Source organism: Buteo buteo, chromosome 6 (assembly GCF_964188355.1).
Source record: "Buteo buteo chromosome 6, bButBut1.hap1.1, whole genome shotgun sequence".
Lineage (NCBI taxonomy): Eukaryota > Metazoa > Chordata > Aves > Accipitriformes > Accipitridae > Buteo > Buteo buteo.
The window spans coordinates 10,482,625-10,508,967 of NC_134176.1; the positions used below are offsets into that span (position 1 = coordinate 10,482,625).

The 26,343-nt window shown below is 40.4% G+C and overlaps 1 protein-coding gene across 4 annotated transcripts in view; it reads left to right on the forward strand.

The window, feature by feature from the left end:
* Nucleotides 1-24,701, forward strand: part of AKT1 (AKT serine/threonine kinase 1) — a 74,744-nt gene extending 50,043 nt beyond the window's left edge. For all 4 annotated transcript variants that reach the window (XM_075029704.1, XM_075029705.1, XM_075029703.1 and 1 more), the window contains 9 exons: nt 760-891; nt 1,058-1,123; nt 2,820-2,888; nt 3,602-3,727; nt 5,062-5,190; nt 9,470-9,684; nt 17,737-17,824; nt 22,569-22,671; nt 23,379-24,701. In XM_075029704.1, coding sequence (XP_074885805.1) covers nt 760-891; nt 1,058-1,123; nt 2,820-2,888; nt 3,602-3,727; nt 5,062-5,190; nt 9,470-9,684; nt 17,737-17,824; nt 22,569-22,671; nt 23,379-23,458 — 1,008 coding nt within the window. In that variant the 3' untranslated portion in view covers nt 23,459-24,701. The remainder of the gene's footprint in view (nt 1-759; nt 892-1,057; nt 1,124-2,819; nt 2,889-3,601; nt 3,728-5,061; nt 5,191-9,469; nt 9,685-17,736; nt 17,825-22,568; nt 22,672-23,378) is intronic.
* The last annotated feature ends 1,642 nt before the right edge of the window (nt 24,702-26,343 follow it).

Sequence of the window (26,343 nt, forward strand, 5' to 3'; positions counted from 1 at the left end):
TGGATTTGCAGGATTTAGGGTGGGTCCAGTGGATTTAATTGCTCCGGATTAAGGGTTTAGGCTGACTCCCAGACAGCTGCTGTGTGTCTGTCCATAGTGTTCCTAGACTTCGGGTTTTTGCGTCAGTCACAGCATTGTCTAAATGCACAGGGTCAGCTCTGCAACGACCTTCCATGAAAGGAGTATGTGCCAGAGGAGATCTTTTCCCTGTGGAGCCCTTTTAGGTATCTGTCTTCAGCCTCCCTTCACTTCTTTCTACCTCCTTGTGGTCTCCTGTTTGCGTTTCCATTTTCCAAAGTGTTCCCACCTGCTCTTGTAAGAAAGAATTGATAGAACCTTTTCCCATGCGAATGCTATGTGTGTGGATTGTACTAAGGCACTTCTTTGTGTCCTTATCTCCCCACTGTCATCCCCACTTCCTTTCATAAGTTTCAGTTTGGGGAAAACCAATGAAGTTTAAAAACAACAAAAAAAAGAAGATAGCCATCTACCAGTGTGATCACCAAGTATGTGTGCCAGCTTTGTGTCATGTCAGTGGTTTTACACTGATGGGGCTGGCTACTTATGTGTCACTCTGAGTTGTAGCTGCTGTTAGGCTTCTGTGTCCTTGATTGAATTCTACTAAGCAAAAGGATTTAAAAAACCACATATGCAACGTATGCAATGTATTCTCACGTGAATGAGAAATTCTAGTCTGAGAATGATACACTTATTGTTAGTTCATGTAATTTGGTTCTTGTTTATCTGTATCGTTAACAGACCATGAATGAATTCGAATACCTTAAACTACTGGGAAAAGGCACTTTTGGAAAGGTCATTTTAGTTAAAGAAAAAGCAACTGGACGGTATTATGCTATGAAAATTCTGAAGAAGGAAGTTATTGTAGCAAAGGTGGGTAGATGGGAAACTTGGGAATGTGGTTCACCCTTGATACAGCCTTTGGGAAAGTCATACCAAGGATTCTCTGAGTACTTGTAAAGAATTGCTCCATTAGTGTTTGAAATGGACCCCTGATCTGAGGAATCACTTTGCTGATTTCCTTCTGCTTGTGTTTCAGGATGAAGTAGCGCACACGCTGACAGAAAACCGTGTTTTACAGAACTCACGGCATCCATTCTTAACAGTAAGCATTTCTCTCTCTGCTGAGTGTAACTTAACATCATGACAACCAAGACACTGCTTATTTTTTATTATTTATATAATACATCAGAGATCTGTGTTTTCAGAGTGGCTGTGTATTTTTGTACCCTTCCATTTTTGGGAAGCACAAATTAACATGCTTTTTTAAGTCTTCTGATTCTTGCAGAGCAGGTCCTCAGTACCTCTTGAAGACAGTGTTTTAGGGTGTGGTTTGACTTTATGGCTCACCCATTTAATGGCTTGCTATCTCTGAGAGAAGTATCTGCTTTCGTTGTCCTCCAAATGCTTAGTCTCCTCTTTGTATCAGAGATCAGGGTGACCCTGATCTTGTGACAAACAAGTTCAAGAAGATAGAATGGGGGAAAAACCCTTTAATTTTGACTGCCTTTGTTGTTTTTTTAAGCTCCCAGAAGCAGCTTACTATGGAATCAGAGCACTGGTAGTGCCAGCCAAAGGGTAGTGGTGGGAGCATGTGGGATGGGACAGGGAAGGGCAAGACGATGTTTTATCTGCTGCTTTCCTTTTGGATTGGCTTAGCTGTAAAATCAAACCATACTCTCAGTTTAGACCTCCAACACCAGCAGTCTCTCTGGGTTGAGTTTAGATACCGAAGTTCCACCTCAAGATTTTGTTTCTAATATTTATTACAAGTTGGCTCTGAATTGTTTCCAACCGCTAAGCCCTCTAAGAGACCTCTGTAGGATCCCGGTTGTTTCCTTCATCCAGGTACACAAGGGCTTAACTGGAATTTAGACCTTTTAAGCATGGCCTCTGGAAGTAAATATTGGCTGTAGTAAATATTGGCCGTATTGGGTATAATCAGTAAATGTTTGTTGACATGTCTAAAACCCGATCCTCCCTTTCTCTGCAAAAATACGACTGGTTTGAAAATGCCACCTCTAGTAATGAAGACGATGATATCATATGCGGTATTTTCTTTTTAATGCTTTCATAAACCCAAATATCCAAAACAAGGGCTGTCTTGAGAAGTCAGCTAGGAGACTGGGTTATGACCAAAAAACTTAAGACTGTGGCAAACAAGTTGTTGTTACTTTTGCCACAGGAATACATGTGACAGGACTGTACAAAGGCACCTTGTGACGCTCCATCACACCCTCCATCCGGTCTGTTTTTGTGAATTGCTCACAAATTGACGGCAGCATTGCTCAATCCTCTGGCAGGCTGTCAACGGGGAGCAGTTGGAGGCAGCAGGGCAGAGACCAGGGTGCTGGTGTGTGTAAATATATGTGTTTCATCTAAGAGGGCTTATAGCCAGTGCAGTAAAACCTTGTGCTCTGGGGTTTGGTTGCGGCTTCTTGTCTGTGGGATGAAACTGTGGGAGCTTGTGGCCTGGGGAGGAAACTTCAGAGCCATTATTGTTACATTTTGTATCACTGTTAATGGGCCAGGACTTTGTTTCCCGGCATTATAGGTGTTACTGATAGCTTCTGCAAGGGATTGTTTTAATGTTTTGTTAAATTTATTTAATGAAATAAGTTGGCGGTGGATCAGTCCTCAGCTGCAACAGGAACGTGTAAGTATTATGTAAGATCCAAGGACAAAACGTCCACTAAAATAGAAAATTTCATGTGTGTCTACGTTTCTGAAATTCTATTTAAAATGCTTTTATAACTGTCAGTGTGATCTGTCTTCTAAGTCTTGGTTTAAATCTGTTTCAGGCTTTAAAGTATTCCTTTCAGACACATGATCGCTTGTGTTTTGTTATGGAGTATGCTAATGGAGGGGAGGTAAGGGAAATGTAATAATGTTTAATACTTTAGGATTTTCCTGTACTACTACTAATTCTGTTTGACATTATTTAGCTAAGGTCCATGTTTGCAATTCTAATTAATCTAAGTTGTCCTAGTTAAACAGCTGTTTGCAGGTTTAACTAATATTAAGAATTAAGACTCTTAATTTTCTTAACTCCATTTTTAGAGAATAGAGTTTTTGGGTGTAGGTTCATATTTTACATGACAGCAACATATTGTAATCTGACAGTAATTCAAGAAGGCAAGGTTGCTTTCTAGTTGCTCTTCAGACAACTTTTTAACACTTTAATGAATATTGTGAGCATGCATTACTTTGGAGACAACTAGAAACAGCGAACTACTGTTAGTCAAGAGTGGAAAGTTGGAATATTAACATGTCTCTAAATCATGCATTAAGCTGTAGTTTTAATATGTAATTGTAGTTCAATCAATGAGTTTTTTTAATTTTCTGTACGTACAAGAATGTGTAGCACACAAACTGGTTATAAATGTGCATCTGTGAATATGAGATAAAATTGTCTAATCATTTAATTTATGATGCTTTTTAACACATTTGGGAACACAGCTGGATGAGGATGGGAAGGGATTTTCTCTTAAGTGGTATCACATTCCAAGCAGGATGGGCTCCGAAGTGCGAGACATAACTCAGAAACATGCAATCTAAAGGTAACAAATTATTGTTCTTGTAGTTGTTTTTCCATCTGTCAAGAGAGCGTGTCTTTTCTGAAGACCGGGCTCGGTTTTATGGAGCTGAGATTGTTTCGGCGCTGGATTACCTGCATTCAGAGAAGAATGTGGTTTATAGAGATTTGAAGGTACATAGAAAAATGATTTCATAGGCTTTTTGGGTTTGTGCTTTTTGTTTCTTAGTCACAAAAGCAAATGAGCCTGAACTACAAGAAAGCCTTTCCTGACTGAACTTCAACATAACAGTTATTGCAGCTGTTGGACTTGACTTTACAGGATATCTAAACACTTTTATAGTCTAAGAGGTTGTATAACGCATTTATCAGGACCCTGGCAGCTTTTCAGAGAATATGAAGGGTTACTGAGCTACTTGGGTTGCATTTTCACTTGCCTGTTTATGTTCTCTTATGTTAAGAGAAACGTTGCTGGCTCTTCTGCATGGTGTAACATAACCCTGGGCTCTTCATCCCAGGTCTTATCAGATCGATGCAAATTCATACTGTGTGGATGTTGTCCTTCCTTGTGATATGCTGCGCAGCACTGTCTCCATAGTACCTGTTTGCAGTTAGAAAATTGGATAAGCTTCAAGTTGCTTACTTGTTTGGTGAGCACAGAAGGGGGAAAAAAAACCCCAAAACCCACCAAAACAAGAAATCTCAGAGCAAACAAACTTGGGAAATTCTTGAGGAACATGCAGCGATAGCTTTTTTTTTTTTTTTTTTTTTTCCTTCCCCCTGAGAAGTGTTTTCAGGAGAGGATGGGGATACTGGTAGTTCATTTAGGAGCAATTTAAAATGAAGCATGCTGTGTAATGTTTTTAGGCTATGTCAAAGTCATTTTGGGATTCCTGCTGGGATTTCGTCTCCCGTACCGCCATGATTCCTTTGACACTGCGCTTTATTTCATACACAGTAGAAACTCTGTCCTGAAGTCTGGATGGCTTTCTGACAAATTAGTGGCACAGGCTAGGTGCTGAGTAAATGTAAAAAGTGATTCTCATGTATAAGGGTCTCTTTGGAAGTGGTTCCTTAGCCTTGCATTTGATTGTTTGTTTCATTTGCTATCCTTTACTGATGCAGAATATTTCACAAAATCACTTAGAGTAAAAGCAGGGATGAAGTTGTGTGAGGGGGAATACTTCATATATTTTTAAAAGAACTGGTGTTCTTTTGGTGATAATATTGTAGGAGTATAAATACAATGTCTACATGCTGGGTTCTTTCTGTCTATATGGTCAGTTACCCAAAGACTGCAAATTAGTTACCTAACGTTCCCTAAAGAACTTATGAAAGTGATATAAATGTATATTTACATCATATGTGCTTTGGCAGTTGCTATGGTTCTGACACCAGTGAGAACAAGGTTGAAAAATAATCTGCAGAAATTCATGTCTTTCATTGGCTTGCTCAGGAGCAGTGTATGTTACACGTAATAATGTCTTTCATTTGTATTTTCTTCTCAGTTGGAAAATCTTATGCTGGATAAAGATGGACACATAAAAATAACAGACTTTGGACTGTGCAAAGAAGGCATCAAGGATGGAGCAACAATGAAGACTTTCTGTGGCACTCCAGAGTATCTTGCACCAGAGGTATGTTTATGTTGGCTATTGTACTAAATTATCGTCTTAAATGCCATCCGTGATAGCAGTAGTGATACAGAATAATTCCTGTGCCATAATGTGTTCATACAGTAACTACTGTTATATAACAACACATAGTGAAAATCTTTTATTCATCATGTTCTGGGACCTATCTTAGCATAACGATATGTGATAATTTTGGGGCAGGGTAGTATCTTCCTTCCACTTTAGGGAATATTTACATTTTACTGGAACAGTGCTTGCTTCTTGTGTCAGAAATCTAGTTTTAAAAAACCCTTTAAAATCACTTCAAATACTACGTGATGGATTGGTGACTGTTCTGCAGTTTGTTTGCTGTGTGTTGGCCTATTTGAAAGCTATTAACAGGACTTCGATTAAGAAGTAAAAGTATTGTCCAATTCTTTTACTCTTTGAAGACAGTATAAGGTGACATGTTTTCACAAACAGGACAGACTAAGCTTTTTTTTTGCAGTAAGTAGCATGGTATGCATTAAAAGTGCCAACTGTTTTGTGACTGTAAGTGCACAAGATGTTTCTTAACGTTAATTTGAACTTTTCAGTTTCAGACGAAATAAATCCAAGCAGGGGATCTCAGTCCCCAAACAGTATGTTTTGGGGATTTTTTTGGCCTGATTTTTTTTTTTTTTTTTCCCCGTTTAACTATAAAGCAAAGGTGTCCTTGCAACTTTCATCCTGGAAATACTCCTTCCGAGAGTTGTGCAACACAGGTGGTGTTATAGCTGTGAGTTAGTTACAAGCAGATCAAAAGTGAAATTGTGTGATAAAGAATATATGTATACATGGTATTTTGCAGGCAGACGCTAGTTTTCTCTGCCCACGCTCTGAGCTGTCTGGAAGCAGACTCGCTGTATTAGTAGGGCACCAAGCCTGAGCTAATGCAGTGTGCCTCGCAGAAGGGCTGGTTGCCTTGTAGTGGGTGGCCTTTGCTACCCATGGCATTAAGACTTCCACCCAGCTCGGAGCACAGGCAGAAGCAAGTCTTGGACTACCGGCAGATTACATGTTGTTGGCACAGCCAGGATGCAGCCTTTCTCTGAGATGGGAAACTTGAGGATTGCAAACTTTTCTGGAGTTGAAGTATGCAGAAGTACAAAGTATGGCAAACCGAAGTGGAGGAGGAATATTTCTAATGCGAGCTGATGGCTTTGCTGATCAGCACTTTTTGCTTGCATAGTGGTGGCAGTGTGCTCTTGGTTTTTGTTTGTTTTTTTCTTTCTTTCTTTCTTTCTTTCTTTTTAACTCCCAGCTGCTTTCAAGGGCCTCCAGTCTCTTCGTAATAATGAAGAACGTGGGCACCTGTCGAAGTAGCTTGCAGCAAGGAGGTGGAGCCAGTCTCATGATAGCTGCCAGCTCTCCACAGATCACCAGAAGTCTTCAGTGAATCTAAATTGGGGTCTGTGCACCACAATTTGAGATTTACTGATGCAGGGAGTAATTAGCAGCACGACAGAGTGTTTATTATTCATAAACATGGCTTTTATTTTAGCTTCCCTCTTAAAATCAATTGCTGAACTTCAGTTTCTCATCAAGGATTTTGAGGAGACTAAAAATATTTATTGTTTTGGTTTTGTTTTTTCCTAACTTGGAATGTGGGAATTCCCTGTGCAGGCGTTATGTTGTTCTTTCTGTTACATTATTTGCTGTTATTTTTCTTTTTAATATTTATGGTGAGTTGGCTCATCCAAAACCCTGAAGGACAAATCCTTTTGATTAACCCCGCTCTTTCCCTTACTTGCAAATCCCATCTGTGAGTTGGAGTGTTAAATTCTGGAGGCTTTTGTCATCTGGTCGGTAGCACGCAAAAAATCTGGAAATTGTGCACGAGCAATATTCCGTGCATTTAAGGTCATACATCCTTAAAAGCAGGGGTCTTGATCTTCTTGTCTGCATTTGTAACTTGAATCCGACATAGCGGCATGTTTGTACAGTTGTTGCATCGTTGTTTTTAGGTTCATACTGGAATCTTGTGCATGGATGACAGTGACTGAACCATGTCAACTTTGATGTGTCAAATGCATTGATGGCTGTGATGTTTACAGCTGTTCTGCCTTCTCTTTCAAATTCCATCTCACAGCAGTCTGGAGCTGCTCGTTAGGAAATGATGATCCTTTAATTTAAGTGAAATGACCTTGTTACTTTACTACTCCCCAGCTATCCTTGTGTTGCAATAAATCATGGATGAGTGCAATACTTTTTTTGTTGCAGTATATTTTTGATACTAACACCATTGCTCTGTTTTGTGCAATCACTAATAAGAATGTATGCTCGTTGTGATAAAGAACTTTGAAGAAATGAGCATTTTATTTTCTGTTTACAATTAATGGAGGTGAAGGAAAGAGTTGTAGTTAGTAATCTAGATTATAATACAGACTATTAATAAGCTTACTAAAGTAACATTTGAAATATTTGCTGCATTTTGAAAGCACCTGTAGCATTTATTACATACACAATAAAGGCTTTGTGGTTTTCTTTTTCTTTCAGTCTCTCCTATTGCATCTCTTGCAGCAGTTTAAAAAATAAAAATCGGAGGCCCCATGACTGTTTTATTTTAGGTAACCCAAGTGTAGGGGAGTGTGAACAGGAAGCGCTTATTGAACGGGGTGACTCAGAGAGCGGTAACTGCATTGTCACACAATATCTCCTGTGAGCTGAAGGGCCGCGATGCCTTGGGAAGGACAGGGCCGGCTCCTGGAATCCTGTCCGGCCAGCAGCTGTGTCGGCCGTATACATATACGGGGCAGCTGCACAGCCAGCTGTCGTTTGGTGTGAATCATACGGCAGGGGATGCTGTAAATAGACCAACGTGGGGTAATCTAATACCTGGCAGCCTTTTGATTTTTACTGCAGGCCCTTTCCCCTCGTTCAGATAATTAAGGGGAATAATTAGTGAATAAAGAGAGACAGAGCGCAAGCAGTTGTTAATGTGGAGTGTCTCGATGCTTCTTTTTTGTGTGCAAAACCTTTATCGAGGTTTGTAAGAGGTTCAGATTCTGCTTCTGTTAAATTTGGGTCAACTTTGTTTGGCTCTTTCACCCTTTTAATTCTGAGTGTAAAGTATTCTGAATTGTAGCAGTTTAAAGCTCACACAGACACCATGCAGTGAGAAACACGGTGGTGGTGCGGTCGTGGTTTGTGCTCTTAGCGAGAGTAAGCAGTTGAGTGCAGACCCGTGAAAAGAGTAAAGATGGCAACTAAAACCTGAGGACAGGGTCTGGAACATGAGACTGTTGGTGTCAGCTACAGACAACTGCGCAGGAGACACAAAGTCTAGAGAAGTCCTCGTAACATCCACTCCACAAGCCACAAAACACTCCCCACTCCCTTCAGCAACCTTCAGTGCAGAAGATCAGAAATGCACTATGACAGGGCTTCTCCAGAACAAGCAGGAGAGATGGAGGGCACTGCTGGAGTCCCAAGTCCCTGCACCAGCTGGGGCTTTGTTAGGTAGAAGTGCCCAGGGGAAGGGAAAAATGAACTGTGCTGGACTCCTTCTGCTGTGAGACCTGGCAGAAGTCCACCCCGCTGACAGTTCCTAGGTTTGCAGCCCTCTAAGCAGAGGCAGGAGTGTTAGAGCTAGTAAGCAAGTGCCTTTGGAGAGGGAGGAGGGGAAACATTTCCAGACAATTTGGCTGCTGTTTTATGGCCTTACAGCCAGTCAAATGTTAGGAGTGGTGTTCTGGCTCTTAGTGTTTTAATGTAGATTAGTCATTTAGTATATGTGGGTGGTCCTTCAGGATGTGCAGAGCCACCCTTTGAGGGGTGTAGGTTGATATGAAGATGATGGGGATGTTTGGCTCATTGCTTGTCACATAACAGGTTGACCGTCTTTTCCGCTCTCCCTGTACTGGCTCCTTGGTGGTTTTTCTAAAAAATTAGATCCCATTTGGAGCAGTTTGTGATGAATAAGTGAGAATTTAACAGCTGGCTTTGTAACATGAGAACAGTTCTCAGCCTTTGGGCTTTCAAAGGTTGTGCTTATGACCATAATGTGAGGGAGGGTGGGAGGAAGAAGAGAAGGAAGCTGCCGTAACGTACCTGCTGCCTCCTTTTCCCCCTTCTGCTCACGTTGTGCGGTGAACGTGGATGCCAGTTCTTTTCAAATGGATCCTCTGCAAATACTCTGCTGGTAGATATGGCTGTGACCTGTGAAAAGATGAACTTGCTGGGGTGGATTTTGCCTCTCAAGTTCTGTGTTTATGCCTGGTTTGGGAATGTCTTCTAAAGCCTTTTCCTTACGTTTCTGCAGGTGTTGGAAGACAATGACTATGGCCGTGCAGTGGACTGGTGGGGTTTAGGAGTTGTGATGTATGAAATGATGTGTGGCCGGCTCCCTTTCTACAATCAGGACCATGAAAAGCTCTTTGAACTCATCCTTATGGAGGAGATTAGATTTCCACGCACTTTGTCACCTGAAGCAAAATCTCTCTTGTCAGGTTTGCTGAAGAAAGATCCCAAGCAAAGGTGAGACTGTTGCTTAATAATTGTGCTTTTAAGCACTCATGCCCTCAGAAATATAAAAAAAACTTCACGAAGAAGTTAATAATGGTGCTATGTAGAGGCATGTCTATGAAAGGGAACTATCTTCAAGACAGGTGACTTGAAAGTGACTGTTTCTATGCTGCCTTATGAAATGCCCATATCGCCATCATTGAAAAACAATTGAAAATGGTACTGCACAAAGGGCTATTGCATGTATGCATGCCAGCCATTTTTCTTTATTTAAAGTTGAGGAAGGTATTTCAGACAAAATGGTAGTTTTGTTTCTAATGCATTCAAAATGATCATTGCAAGTGGACCTACTCATTTTTGTTTTAACTTTTGACATGCACTGACACTGCAAATAGTGACATGAAGCAACTTTGGTGATCAGAAGGCTGAACTTCAGAATATGATGGCTGCCATTAATGCAAAACTACAGCCTGGGACAAAGCAAGTTAACCCTGCCTTTGGTCATAATGAATCCAATGGCTGCTGTGGGTTATAAGCTGCTCTATGCTGAATGCTTTCACCTTTTGTCCCAGTTCAGGCTGCTGTCCATTTTCTGAATTTTTGCTTAAATCCGTGCAAGTGATTTAACATCCTGCTTTAGACAGTAGGTGGTGGTGTTTGTACCATGTTTGTGGTGGAGTTCATACCATGCTTAATCTACTTTTCCTACTTTCTCCTTTTTTTTCTTTTCTTGCTATGCAGTATTATTTAAAAAGTAACCCTTGATTTAAAACCAGAAAAAAAACCAAAACAAAAAAAACCCCAAGCTCTTAATGGCTAACAAACAGAAAATAGAACAAGATCCAAAAAGGATGTTGACCTTTGCACAAAGATAAACATCAGTTTAAAAACCTGCCATCTTGTCAACCCAGACATTTTAAAAACAAATAATATTGTGACTCTGCCCCTGATCTCCTGTCCTGAACCTTCCACCGTAAATGGGCCCCAAATAGGAAATCTTTCATGTGAGGTGCAAGCAGAGTATTCCGGTTTGCTTTCTGATGTTTGTTTAGTCTCCCTGTGTGTGTGTGCGCGCATGCACATAGCAGGAAAATGGTTTTTGCCAGTATGTGGATACTTGTAGCAAGGATTTTTGTCATCGCTGTAGGCTATTTCCATCACTGGTTTTGATGGAAAATCCTGTTGAGAGGTCTTCTAACGCAAATACACAATTTGTACTGCCGGAGGATTCAACTTAGCAGTGACATGGGGAGCCACGAACAGTTGTAGTCAGGAACGTGGCCAGCCTTCTACTAGGTGGCAACACCTGCACGCACCTCCTGAACCCAGTGCCTGCAAGGGGACCTCCAGGAGAAGGTTGTGTAATTGATTAGCAGAGCGTGGTTGCAGCCCCTGCCAACAGGATTCCTGTCTGGGAAAGCACAAGTTAAATACAGTTGTGACCCTTTCATAGCTTATTCAGGTGGGGCCTTTTAGTCACTGGAAATAAGTAGCATCTGCTGTAATTTGTTCTTAAAGGAGCATCTCTGATGAACCAAAATGTAATTTGTTTACAAACAAAGAATGCCACTTGTTTCTAATTACAAGGTTTTCCCAATGCCAATAATTACTCCACAATATGCTCATTTTATACAAATAGCCACTTCTTCACATGTATCTTCTGCAGGCTTTGAACCAGTGATGCTCTGATCTGTTGGACAGATGATTTTCATGCTGCTGATAGAAATAACTATAGACTAGACAAGCCTGCACACAGGCCCGCAGCTTGCTAATTACACTGGTGCTTCCCAAGCTTTTTGGATCATGGACCATTCTTAAATACTGGTTTCTCACCAATCACCGTTCACCCAACTTTTTAATTGAAGTTGTGATTCTGCAAATCCCCTGCACTCATAGCGTTTCAGACAGTACGGAGAACTGAGCTGGAAACACTAGGGGTAGAAGTCCTGAGTCCTAGCCTTGTAGTTTTATGTTCTTTTTATTGTGTGGTCTGTGTGCTGGGGTGGGTGATTGGCATACTTGGTAGTTGACTCATAGTGAGTTCATGGAGCCATATTGAAGAAAAACAGCCAGATAGCTACGAAATGCACTCAGTGAAAAGTTAAATAATGTGCAGTGGTCTGGTTGACATTAGCCCATTGATGATGCTTTGGGGAACCACTGTGTAATTCAACAGAAATCCCCTCTTCCACAAAGCCCAGTGGTGGACAGAAGTTGGTGTCATCATAATGTTGTCTGTGGCAGAAAACATCAGAATTGGCAGCATTTAGTAACTGCTGATGAACTTCAGAGTGAGACGGAGGAGACGGCCAAAACCATGAGAAAAATGAAGCTGGGAGATGTTGTCCCTTCCTGTAAAATCCTCAGAAAAACCCAACAATAAAAAGGTTGATATAATGAAGCTCAGTGATGAGGATATTTTAAGTTAAATATCAAGGAGCTAGGGAACTGTGACCTGCATCAGTGACTTAAATCTTAAAAATTACCTGTTGTACCTGAGCTGGATATGTAGAAGCAGTCTTGGCACTCTGCATTCAGTAATACCAGTTCAGTCTCAAACTCACAGGCATATGGGGAAAATGTGAAGACCAATAAATTGCATTCTGCTTTTAATCATGGCTGTTTTCTAAATTTGGTCATATAAAATCCATTTTGTAAGAGAAAAGGAATTTTGAAGTTTCTTTTGGGATTGATATAAGTTTATTAATCTTGTAATGTGAGCCCTAATTTTCCTAAGAAGGAAAAAAATCTATTCTGTAAGTATTTCCTTTTAATGTGACCCGAAATTCTCTTTCAGTGCTTTGTGGCATGTATCAAATGGAAGGAGGTAATCAGAACATTTTTTCACACATAAAACAGCCAAGTTTTTAACTTCTATTATTCTTTCTCTGGCTGTGGAGACTGCAACCTGTGAAAGTGGGCAGGGATCAGAGTGATCCATGTAAACGGGCTGCGTTTAGATGAGTGGGTGGGTTTGTAATCAGCAGAGTGTCTCGCAAGCTCTGAATCTTGGCAGGTTTTAAACTTGAGAGAACTTCAGGATAGTTTCATCTGAATTTTGATCATGTGTTTTCACTACATGCCTTAGTGCTCCCTGCCATAGGTCAGGGTTGTTCAGCCTCTTTCAGATGGGGTTTGTCACAAGCTGCTTCATCTACTTCTATCTTCTGTGGTGCTGTTGGACCTTGCCATTCAGGAAGAATGAGAGGAAGAAGATGCACCATTTCACAAATGCCTGTTAAAAGATTTAATAATTTCACAGAGTTGTAGTTGTGGCTTTGGAGTGCTTTGAAGGTGGTTGCTGGGAACTGGTGATCAGTCCTTGCAGCCACACAGATATCTGGCACTTTGTTCTTTCTAGTGATGGTCATTCTTTCCAAGTCTGGAGTGCAACTTTGGCTGCAGATGCTCAGGAATATCTGGGTCAATCAAGCCTTTACCTGCATGAAAACCAAACTCCTTGGGTTTTTTCCTCATGAAAGGAGGTGATTTGTAGTTAAGGCGTATGTCTGTGTCCTCTGTTTGTGGTGCTCTGCTACAGGAAGGGTAGATGGCTTGAGGAAACTTGCTCTCAGACACAGCTCGGTCTGCAGCCCATGCAGCCGTTGCTGGACTTGGAAGAGGTAGAGGTGACAGTCATGGGGACTGCAGCTAGCTGGTGGCAGGCAGGAGGACGTCACCTTGAATAGCTGGTCCTCTTAGGCAGCAGACTTCATTTGTTGTGGGCATCCAGAGCTTTAAAACCACACAACAAGTATCTTATGTTTGCTCCAAAATAGGTGTGTCTTGACTACAAAAGTGTTTCTATCTCCAGACAGCTCCAGTGTCCTGGGTATCACTTGAACTGCGGAGTGCTCAAGTCTTCATACATGTTTCACCAGTTGCTTTGAAATAGACTGAGATTTAGCTGTTCTATATGATAATTTTAGTCTAAATCGGTTCAGTTCCAAAGCTATTCAGAACAAGTTTGGACAAACTCAAACAATTCACCCATAAGAGATCTAAATTGAAGCTGAGGAAAACATAAAAGGCAAATTTAAAGAGATTTTTTTTTTTCCCCAGCTTTCTAGAAATCAGTAGTTTAGAGACTTCCCAAGCTTCAGTATCCTCAAACATGACTGTGGTTACTAAAGTTGGGGAGTGGGAGTTTTTCCAGTGTTACTGGATCCACTACTTGTGTGTTGCACACAGGTGGTTAATGAAGAAATGGGGAAGTAAAGCTCAGCACAGACCAAGGAGTTGCATTAGGCTTTCCAAAGTCTTAATCTCTAAGCAGGAAAGCCCCCAAAGTATGTGTACAGGGCTTTGGGAATAATGTGGCCTTTTTCTTCCAAATCTGGAGTCATCAAATCATGCTGTTCCCAAAGCCAGGCAGAGCTTCTCTGTGCTGATAGTGCTGGTCACAGGAAAGCGATGTAGATGCAGTTCCTAAATTTTTCCCTGTGGCTATTAGAGGCCTCTGAAGGTAAGGGTCATGGTAGAATAAGTTACTAGTCTCCATCCTGACTGTATCAGGGAAGGAGAAATAGGCGTCTGTGTGCTCTGAGCTGGTGAACTCCAATAGCTTTTGCTGCGCTGATTTTCTCGAGCCTGGTGGGTATATTTGCACTGCTGTAGAACCAGGTTTGGGGGCAGGGGAGAGTCGGAGAAATCATGTGAAAAGAGAACGGCAGCAGAAGTGGTGTCTAAAACTGTGGCTGTTTTCTCAGACGAGGGTGGTGCACGTGCAAATCTATAAACAACAGAAATCTGTCACCTGAAAGTATGACAGTTTTCAGATGAGGATTCGCCCACAGTCAGAATCTGTATTGTGGCTCCTAATATGGTGAAGCACGAACTTATGAATGGGATTATTTGGCAGGGCAGAGTGAAGGCGGTTGCTGCCCACTTTCCTGTGTTGGACCCTGGCTGTCCTTACTATAGAAACTTTTTAACTATAAAACTAGAAGTTTGTGGGTTTCTTCTTAAAGAGCTGGGAATGGACCTGGGTGCTGAGCACTGCTTACTTTTACATGGACAAGTAGAGAAACAGCATTTTTCCTGTGATCCACTAATTGCAATCTTCTGGCCTGTGATAATACTACGTTCACTATTGACTGTGTGTTTATACACTATGTTTATATTTATATATATATATAAAAATTACATAAATTTTTAAAAATATTTGCACATTATTTATCTGTGGAGTGATAGCTGATTGCCCTTGATTTGCAGAGCACAGACATTTGTCATTAAATGATTAAAGGAACTTGCAAGCAATACACAGTTTCATGAAAAATTAAAAATGTGGAAATTGTTTCAGTTTAATATTGATGTTGCACTTTATTAATAATTTTCTCCTTGGGATTTAGCTGAAATACAGAAACAAAGGCTCTCAAATATAGATGGAAGTTAAATGAATAACAAGAATTGTTTGGCAGGTATTTTTTAAGGAGACCAATTTGGACAGAAGTTTAGGCTTTGAGGATTTGGGGGGTTTTTTTGGTTGTTGGTTTGTTGTTTTTTAATTGCTTTTTGGCCTCTACACTTTCTGTTATATTTCCTTGTATACTGTAAATCTCAGTGGCTTTTTCTCTTGAAGTCCTATTAAAACTGGGTTTGGTTCTGTCTGAAGACTTAAGTGTACAGAATTTAACTTTATTGTACAAGAAGCTTTTCAAGACTTTTATCCCTGCTGTATTTTTCTGCAGTTGTTGCATGTCCTTACAAAAGACAAACCTGCTGCTCTTTCAGTTCTCAGTGGTGCTTAACCATGATTTTTGCGTTAGGTGATGATATAATTTTGTTCTCCTTGAGAGGGTCCTTTCATAATAATTCTGAGAAACAAGAGTGTATTTTGGAATAAGCCCATATCCAAAATATGAGGTTTCTATCATTTCCCCATTTGCTTTGAATGGATTTGTTTAATAGTATAGATTTTTAAAAGGTAAGTAAAACATCTGGGGTTTTTCTTGGCATTTCCCCGAGTATGTGTTTGCCCTTCATGGAACAAAGGCTCGTATTAGATAACATATTCTCCAAAACACTCCTACGTGGGTGCAGCCAGCCAGCCTTCCTGCATGCTTCTGCAAAACACGATTCAGGTTCTTCTTAGCTCATGGTCACTCCTGGACTTCTGTGCAGAAGTGCTGTCTGTTGTCATAAAGAGGATAAAGAGGATCGCCTCCACCCTCTTCTTCACTGGCCGTCATCATCTGTGCTGCGGAAGCAACAAGGAGCCTGGTAGAGACTTGGCAAAGCCTCTAGACCTGTGGGAAACCAGCTGAGAGATGATTACTCGTAGAGTTTGTCTCTGTTCCCAGGCTGCCCTGGAGTTCGTCTCTGTTCCAGGCTGCTCTGCAGCTGTATAAGGTGGTGCCAGGCAGATGGGAGAGTCATTGGTTTGGCCTGGGGAGCTCAAGGGTGAACTTAGGCTTGGTCTTAGAGCTTACCTGGGGAAGGAGAGCATCACCCAACACTTTGGTACTGGAAGACTGGGGACCCGTTTCCCTGTTCCACTGAATGTTTCCTGAAGGAAGGTGAAGGAGCAGACCCTTTAGGTCGCTGTGCTGCTAAATGGAAGAGAGCCAGGAGGCGAGCATGGACTCTGAACTCTCAGGCACCTTGCTGCTTGGTCTGTCTGGCACAGCTGGCCTCTGCCAGCTTGCGTTCTCTGAAGACAGTGCTCGGGCATGGCTGAGAGGGTTGCATGTACCGGGATCACTTCCCAGTTGGCAGTGTGGACAAAGCGTCACAGTATTTGTCTCCTCCACGCTAAACGATCGTCCAACACTGTCCCAGTAGCACTGTGCCTTCAAGCTACATCCCACACCATGCAGTGCAGTCTCAAGCTGTAAAAATACCACTCCAGTGGGCTTTAGCACAGCCTTCACATTATCTCTGGTATTTTGAACCAAAACCCTCCCTTCTGTCCCCAAATAATCATGTATTAGGGCTGCAACGTTACCGCAGGTGGCCTGGAGGAGATTCAGGGCCAACTGCTGTGCAGCAAGGGTGGAGGCCTGACCAGCCAGCTTGGCTTTGGGTTCAAAGAACAGTCTTTGGCCCTTTTTTCTGTAGCAGTATAGCTCTAGCCTTGGTCACGTAGAGGCATTGTTCCAAGCTCTTAAAATGGGGATAATATCTCAGTTTGCCAGTGGCACCAAGACTCGGAGAACAGGCAGATACTAGAGGTCAGCCTGGATGAATGTGGTGGCACCTCTTGTACTTAGAATCCTGGGCGTCTTCTTAACCTTGTTACGTGAAAGTAAGTCTGCTGCTGATTACTCAGTATGTGTTCTGTTTTCTCAGTGCATGCCTTTGCTTGCAGATGTGGTTCAGTCTTTTAGAGAACATTTTAACCTCCACAGCAAAATTTAAGCATCTATTAGCTCAAGACTGCAACTAAACTGATTGCATCTATAAGCTGTGTGGACAGTTTTATTTTGGAATAAAAGTGCTTTATCTTGATATACCTTAAGTCAATAAAACACCCTTTGTGCTTTCGTGAAGCCGAGGAGGAGGAAAGATTTGCATACAACACGATATTATCACTACAGTTGTCAACTGTTTTCTTTAATGGAAATTTAAATCAGGTTGCATAAATCAGTTTGTCTTAAAAATCCTTGCCTCTCTTACACTTCAAAATCAAATTCAGTTTTAGTGCTGGCATCACTCTGCTCTAGAAAATTCTAAGTGGTAGTCACTTGTTAATTTAGAAAGAGAGAAGGGTGTGTGGCTCAGACCTTTTACTTGCAGGATCTACTGTGGTCCCTAGGAGAGCATCTTTCCTGAAGGGCAGGTCTTTTGAATTGTGATTATTTTTTTTTCTTTGTTTGTTTAAGAGAGACCTTTATTCTAATTCTATTTGTTAGTATGTTTTCAAATCTTTTAGTGGAACTGTGTCGAAGCCTAAAATAGACTATCCTGCAGCCCTTGCACAAAAAACCAAATATGAAGCAAATGCTAGAACTGCTCCCAAATGTATTATATAAACTCTGAATTTCTTCACTACAGTTTAATAAAAATTGCATGAGAAAAAATAACTCTACTCAAACATTTAATTACTTATTTTGCCCCAAACAGGTTAGGTGGCGGTCCTGATGATGCCAAGGAGATTATGCAGCACAAATTCTTTGCTGGCATTGTTTGGCAAGATGTATACGAGAAAAAGGTACTTGTGCAACTGTTTTCCCAAGGTGAATTGTAACTGTGGATATACTGAATGTTTCAAATTTTGTTGCCCTCTGTAAGGTACACAGAAGCCCTCCACGGAAGAGGTTTGCAGTTGTTTCAGCAAGGCTAAATTGCTTCATGTTTCTTAAGATACTGTAATCAGATTACTTCTGAACCAAAGCTTTTTTTTCACAATGAGAGGAGTATCTCTATGAGATACTTGTTTCTGTGAGTCAATAAATAGGATGTAACCAAAATTGCTTCCAAATTTAGACCGTACATAAGCTTTTAAAGTGACTTTTCCTGTGAATTCTTGTTGCTGTTCCTTGTTATCAACTAACATATCTCTTGCAAGCCCAGGAGTTATTGCTGGTTCCTGAGCACCTGAAGCAAAACTTCTAGAAGCAGTAGTGGAAGATGGGCTGTTTGTTCCCTTTGCATTTTTCCTGTCTTGAATGATGAAATTAGACTGAATAGGCAAGTGCAGAGAAGTGTAGGTTTTACATCAAACCAAGCCTAATACTTAAGGTTTTTGTGGTGACAGAGGGCTGGTGTGAAGTGTCTGCACTTTATGGTGTTTCTCACTGGTTTTCATTGAGACCCACTGAGTTTGTAGGCTTTCCAGTGGGAGCCACTGAAGTCAAAGAGCCCAGCCCTTTCTGTATGAGTGTGTTTCATCAGTTGTCTACGCCTCATTGTCCCTTCATTCACAGATAACGTTCCATTCCTCCAGGATGCCCTGCTTTGTGCTCTAAGGGCGATCTGCTGTTGTCCTCTCCCATTTGATTCTCACCAGCCACATTTTCTGTATACTCATGTGAAATGTAGCTAACTAAAACGTGGATATGGTGATTCAGGGCTCCCATCTATTGGTGCTGCATGACCTCATTCAATCCCAGCCTTTCTTGATTTCCCTCCTTCCCCCTGCAGCCGCTCAAGATACCAGATCTTGTTTGATCTCTAAATACAGCTTAGTTCTCCCTCCTGTTGGTGGGAGCAGGTAAGAAATTTAGCAGAAACTGAGTTTTAATTCCTTGGATTCTTTTGGTAAAACTAATATGGTGATCTATAAGCAATGTTTCTATTCTTAAAAACACAGAGCATAACACCACTGGTTTCTATACCGTAGTGGGAGAATTGTCCAGTGCCTGTATACAACTACAAAGAGTGCTCTGTTTCCTTCTCTTCTTTCACTTCCTCACAGATTTGTGTGGCTAAAGGGAATTGGAAAATCATAAAATAAGTTTTTGTGCCTTGAAAGTGTAGATAGAGTTTAGACCTCTGTCCTTTCAAAGCATCCCTTGAGAGAGAGATGCGTGCAGTCATGAGGGCAGGAGGGAGTTGCATGGAGTTTATTCAGTATAATGTAGAAAGTATATCTGAATTACTGTGCTAAACAGGAGGTTATCCCCATTTTCACCCAGCTGACAAGCTGAATACTTGGGGTTTTGTATTTTTTTTTTGTAGTTTAAGGTGAAAAGTTGATAATGGGGCTCAAATGTCCTCAGTGAAGTTGTTATTTGATGGTAGTCCTGGTTTCCTGAATGGAGGAGAAATCACACAGGCTGGAGGCAATTTATTTATCTGTGGGACTGAGAAAGCCTTCATAAATTGTCCCATAGTAGTACTGACTCAGATTCTTGTGGAAATTACCAGGAAATTGCAAATTTTACATATTTTGGAGAAAACAGTGTGCTAATTGAGACTATTTCTGACCTTGGCATATCCAGGGAGGCTAGATTCTGGTTTTGCTCCTGTCTCATTAGCGCGTGCATCTGAAATAGCCATGCTGTGCAAATGAAGAGATTTCAAAAAGCCTGTGAGTAATTGCTGCCTATGTTCTGGGTGGTCCAGAGAGGATCTTGCAGCATTTACCTGAAGTGCAGTCTCATGGATGAAAGCTGGATTTTGTGAGTTGCCTAGAGGTGTTTATGTGCTAAGCTTGGTTACCCACTATCTCCAAATAATGGTGAATATGTTGATGAATATAGATTTGGGGTAATCGAGAACACTTACTTTGTAATTAAGCTTTTTGGAAACATAGCTTTGCTTTGAATTATAAGGAGTTTTGAATAACTGGGGTTGTCCCAAGAATTTAAAATATTCATTAGACTCTCCTGGAAGAGTGTTGTTATTTGTCTCTGGTGCAAAGAAAGGTGTGATTTAATTTGCAGGATTTTGCCCACCCACAAGCGAAACATACACAATGATATTTTAATCACATGGTTTTTTTTCTGGTTGGTTTAAGAGACAAAAAAGACATAAGCCTGCGGGTATCACGCTGGTCTGCAGCAGTGGGAGGCTACAGGTGGTACCTCTCTGCCAGTTGAACTGTAGAGCTATTGCAGTGACAGCTTTTCAGTAAAGCAACATATTTGCTTGGTAAAGCCAGCGTTAGAGCTTTCTGCGGCTTCCCCTCTGTTTCCAGCTTAATGTTCTGAATTTGACAGCTAGGGGAAGAAAAAATTGTCTTGTGGGTGCATCATAATCTGTCTCAAATTGCTTTTAACAGATACTAAAATGAAACGGAAAATTATACAGGCAGCACTAGCCCGTTACACGTGTGTTCTGACTTAGGATTGCTTCTCCGAGTCGTTCCGATGTGCATAGTTCAGGTGTCTGCTGCAGTGCCCAAGTCCTAAATCACTCTGTGCTGCGCACAGCGAGCTAGAGCAACTGGGAGCATTGCAAGTGCCAAAACCACCATTAGCTTAAAAGGACAGATAGAACTTCACACATGTGAGCACACACAGCTTGTCAAAACCAAGCCAAGGTTCACTTTAAGGAGTAGGCAGAAAACTGGTATAAGGAGAAAGAGAATAGAGTTAAAATGTGAAAGAAAGAATGCTCATCCGCAGCAGGCTTTTTACATATAATATGTTGGTGTGACTTGATTGAGAGTAGTGTTATTAACATCATAATGTGAAGCATTCCCTCTTCGATAGCTTCAGGAGGACTGTAAGGCTCAGAGTGACTTGTAACTTTGGGATATCCTGTTTCCTTTTGCTTTTTGAATTCGGGACATAAAGACCACTTCGAAGGACCTAATTTTTTTTGACAGGAACATTTGCCAGGCTCCTTTAAGCTGTCCTTAGGCACAGAGGATCATTAGTAATTAAAAAAAAAAAAAAAGATGAATGTATATTATAATTGTACTCTTTCATAATCAACAGAATATTTATGCCCCTGAATTTTTATAGATTGATTTTAAACAGTAAATGTTTCTTTGTATTTGGACATACTACAATATGTGTAGATTCCATTTCTTAAAGTCTTTACATTGAAAATGAAGGAGCTTCATTGGATTGTTGTTTGTAAGACAGGACAACACTGTTAGTTGCTCTCAAAACAGATCAGAAAGGTGATCCTGATGATAGGGAGCTTGAAGCTAGTGCTTTTCTTATTTACCAACTTGCCAAGCAAATGTAATTCAGATCGAAGGTGGGAAAGAGGTGTTCTGTACATTCAAGATTTGCTGATGTTTTCCAGGTAGTGATTTCTGTTGGTATCGTTCTTATTTCTGGAAGAGCAGAAGTGCAAGTCTCGGGGTCACTGCTTAATTCCAGTTGGAGCAATTTACCATTTGCGTTGACAAACCTTTCCCTGCAGTTTCAGATTGGAAGCCGTATACTTCCTCAATCACGCTCCTAAATTGTTGCCTGGTGTGGCTCTGTGCTATTAAAAGATGCCCATGCTTAACCCCAGTGGTGGGCGAACTGAAGCCCAGCGCTGAGACCTATTACATGTCCTCTGTGGGAGGGCTAAGAACAGTGTTTACATTCTTGTTTCTACTGCACCGTGCAGCGGGGAGGTGAGCGAGGTCTGAATCCCAGCTCCGTTGCCCTCCAAAATTGTACGTGTTCCAACTCTGTGCATCTGTATGCAACCAGCTCCACCACTCCGCTTCCCAGGCGGGCTCCTCCTCCAGCCCCAGTCAAGCAGCTCTGCTCCATCTGGAGTTCCTCTTGCCAGAGCTTGCCTAGGTACACATGGATGATTTCTAGCTTGTCTGCCCAAGTGAGTGTCAAGAATAAAACCCAAATAGTGCGACTCGTGGTGTAACAAGAGGAGGATGTTCACTGCTAAGTGTGCTTGGCTTTTTTGGAAGCACTCCAGATTTTCTAAGTTCAGAGTTGATATCAAACTGCTTTTGGGAACTGGGAGTATAAAAGCTTAATGTTGCTGCTCCCTTGTCCTAAATTCTCCTGGGTTGGTTGGACCGACAGCACAGTTGCAGTCAGAGCTGCATGGGCACGGTAGCTCTGTAGCTGACTTTTTTTTGTGAACTTTACAACCTTTGTGGCAATACGCAAGTCTAGGTAATCAGTTTGGTATCACTAAGCATCTTTTTTACTCATTTTCATCCTCCTTATGCATAAATCTGACTAGATGCAGTTGACAATTGCCTTATAATTAGGTGGGGAACCAGTATGTACTATTATTTTTAAATACTTGTAAGCATGTTATTTATTACTTGAAGAAATGTTAGGATTCTAGGTTTTTCTTTGTGCAATTAAATCCTAGGGACAAAATGCCTTAAATGCCCCATCAATAGGAAGAGCCCACCTAAATAAATACTCTTTACTGTATATGGTTCCTTCTTTGTGAGCTGTCATTTTTTAAACTTATTTTAGGAATGTAGGAAAAGGCACTGTAGTTTACAACTCTATTTCAAATTCTACCTGTTTCAAACAGTACTGCAAGAACCTGTAAGTGGACAGTATTTTTTTTTCTTTTCATAGCTTGTACCTCTGTTTAAGCCACAAGTTACATCTGAAACAGATACGAGATACTTTGATGAAGAATTTACAGCACAGATGATAACAATCACTCCTCCTGACCAAGGTAAAGTTTTCCCAAATGCTTTCCACTGTGTTCTCCAGACCACCAGAAATAATCTGCTGTAATGTTACCTGGTCTCTTTAGACCATGTGAAAAAGCATCAGTTTAAACTCGCTGGTTTTCCATATGTGTATTTGACCAAGAAGTTGGTAAATTGATGTGAAACTTTCCACCTGCCTTTACAGTTTGGGAAATGAAAAACCTGTTTTAGAAGACAGTGAAATTATTTGTACTGCTGTCTTTTCCAAATCTGCACATTCCCACTGGAGAATAATTCTGTTCGTGAGTTTTGCATGTGTACATCTGCACACACACTGTGGGTATGCAAGCAGTCAGTTGAGTGTGGACTAATGTCCATATTCAATCAAAGTATATTTTATTTTCATGGTAACTGAGCATGCTTGATGCTCTGAAATAGCAATTTCCAGAAATCCAGAACACTGAATATGGATTTAAGCAATGCAGCTCTTAGCAATTTTAAATGGACATCCGAACAACTGTTTACATACAACAATCAGGATCTTCTGTGATGCCCATTTAATGGAGTGAGATTTAAGACTTCCTGTTTCTTTGTCCCTTCAAGTTGTAGAAGAAGAAGGCGACAGTGAAATTTTCTGAAATAACTTCACTATGCATTATCTTACTGTTTGTTTACCCTAAAATCAAAAAGGAAGCAAATGTCTACTTTTTTTTTTTTTTTCATTTTTCAGATGACAGCATGGATTGTGTAGATAACGAGAGAAGACCTCATTTTCCTCAGTTCTCCTATTCAGCCAGTGGAACTGCTTAATGTTTTGCAATGTTTTCCCATTCAGAAACAAAACAGACTGCATTTTGGGGACCTTACTTCAATGGACACTAGAGAACTTTCTATATTATCTGAATTACAAACTGTGTTTGTATTACAATTTAGATGAATTTGTAGGAAGCCTCACAGATTCTGTATTTAAAACAATTCTTTGATGCATTTTTGAGAAGGAAAACAAATCCATTCTTAAAGTATTACGTCAAGGCTTTTATGCTGAATGACCATAGGTTTTTAAGAATATACACCAAAACTGTTTACTTTAGAAATAATTAAGGTATTCAACATATCAGCAACTCTGACCAGAAAATCCCCTTATTTTATTTATTTCATACAGTTCATTATCTAAATATAGAATCTGCACTCTGAACAATTAGATTTATATAGGAAGATATAAGACTTTAGTAGCTAGTGCAATAATATAAGCAACAAAGTGAACAAACTCTGGAGGGTTAAGGTTCAAACTCATTTTGGACAGCAGTGAAGTGTCATCCAACTCCAGAAAACCAACTATAGGAACAGCATTAATGGCCTCAGTGAGGTAAATCAAAAAGCAAAAGTTATTTTTGTTATAACATCTGCTACAAGACATTACATATCAAACTGAATCCAGTGGAATTGCCACGTCGTACAGATGAGTATTCCATTCTAGACAGTGCATTTAATTATTCCATTTGCATAGAGTGTAGGAATACTTCATAGGATTGGCTTCTCAGAACCTAGAAAACGCCTGATTTACCAATCTAATATGAAATGCAACAACGCAAAATCACCCATTTTCACCACTGTATAAAAATACCATGCCATGCAGGTCTAAGTGAGAAATCATCTTAATGAGTGAGTCAGCCAGACAAAAGTACATTTTGGCACTGAAGTAATGACTTGTTGCCGCTGTTTTTTTTTTTATGAAAAGATATATGAATATATATAAACACTTAATGATTTTTTGCATCATGCCAGATCATTTCTTCTTTCTTGAGTGTGCATTAAAGGTATCAGCCAACAGTTCATGGTGCCTTCTCACTCTTGAAGATTCACTTTAACAGTGTTTCCCATGTATAAGAAAAAAACTAGGTTGAAACTTCATATGTGTTTGAATAATAATGGTGTTCAAAAAGTGAATATTTTTTTTGTTTTTCATTTTTAATCTTAGTGGAAAATTCCCCACACCCTATTTTTGTTGTATCATGTTTCTTTGTAATTTTCATAAAAGCAGTCTTATTCTGTCTCTGCTGCGAATGAATTTATTCCATTGTAGGTTGCGTTCTCTTAAATAGCTTTTTTTGTTTTTCATTCTCTTGACTGTATAAAAAAATGATGACATGTACTGCAGTTAACTAGCATTTAATTTTTTTATTTGAAAGGGAGTATGTTATGAAAACCCTCGCTTCCCCTTTCCATCAGAAACTGCTGTGTTTGCACAGAGAGCCCATCATCTTGACTTTTTTTTTTTTACAACATTCAACTCTAGTATTTTTACTCATGATATGAAAGTTTCCCTCCAAATACTTAAATAAAAATTGCTTTAACAAGTTAGGTTCTTATTTCTTGTGGTAGGAGCTTTCTGAATTTGTAGAGATGCAACAACTGCTCCAGTTTGAGTTTTGATGTGCATATTACTGAGGGATTTAGGCTTTTCAGCCCCTCCTCAGTTGTTTCATCTCTGTGCTGATCATTATGCAAAGATAATTTTGGAAAATGTTTGTTAAAAGAAATACACCCTGTGCCAGAAATAGTTTGTCTTGAGGTAAATGAGGACAGGCCTCATTTTGCTGTCCTCCTGATGCCAGTGAGATTGTGTTACTGAGGCCCTAGTCTTAAAAGGTATTTCTATTCCAGTCACTTGGGCCAGTGTACAATATATAATACTGCATTTCCTTTCTAGGGACTAATATTAATTGCTTCTAGGAGGTAGTTATACAAGGCTGGAATGTCCTTTTTCAAACAAGAATACAGAGAAAAATAAAAGAACGTCAAAGAACAACTGCAGTATGCTTCAAACTGAGCAAAGAAGTTGCGACTGTAGTAAGCCATTAAGCATGCAAAACATTTTTTGGTTCAAGGAATAAGCTGTAATTCCCAGTATAATTTACTGCACTTTTATGCAAGGATGGAAGGTGAAAGAAGGGATGTGTGTTTCTGTAGAGACTGATGCTGGACAGCCTGTCCCATTCTGCAAGTACGATCTCCTAACTGCTCTCCTTCCTTTGCTTCCAAGCCTTCATCTGAGTTTCCAGCCAGCCCAGGGACGAAGTCCAAAGAACTCCTCTGCAAGTCTACAAGCCCTGACAAGTTCTGAACTAACACACTTCGTGCATCCAAATATAGGCAACGCGAATGAGCAAAGGTTACCATAATATGCCCCAGGAAAATCTGGCCTTTTAAATGCAGGAACAGACATGGATCTGGTGGTTCTGCTGAGGCTGATTATGTCTCAGAACAGTATTTTTCTGCCAGTTGTTGCTAATGGATTTTTGTTTTAATTCCCATCTATAAAATGGAACTTAAAAAAAAATTGCCAGAAAAGTCTGGGAATCTTAGTATTGTTAGCAACAGTGAGCCATGAGTGCCACACCTGAATGCAAGGTCTTCTGGATATTTTCCCTCATTTTGCCTGTGATTATTAAAATGCCTTGCCTGTTGTCTATAACTGAATGATTACTGGCATTGCAGCTGTCTACCTGCAAACATAAAATGTGTCCTTTAAGTTTTGATTTAGCACAGAAAATCCTATCACAAAAGTCTGTATAACCTCAGTGTCATTCACCTTGGATTGCTTTTGTACCATATACGTGGAGACTGCTTAAATCTTGCATGTTCCTTTAGCTTTTTTTATTTGAAAACCCAAAACTTTTCTATCTGTACAGCCA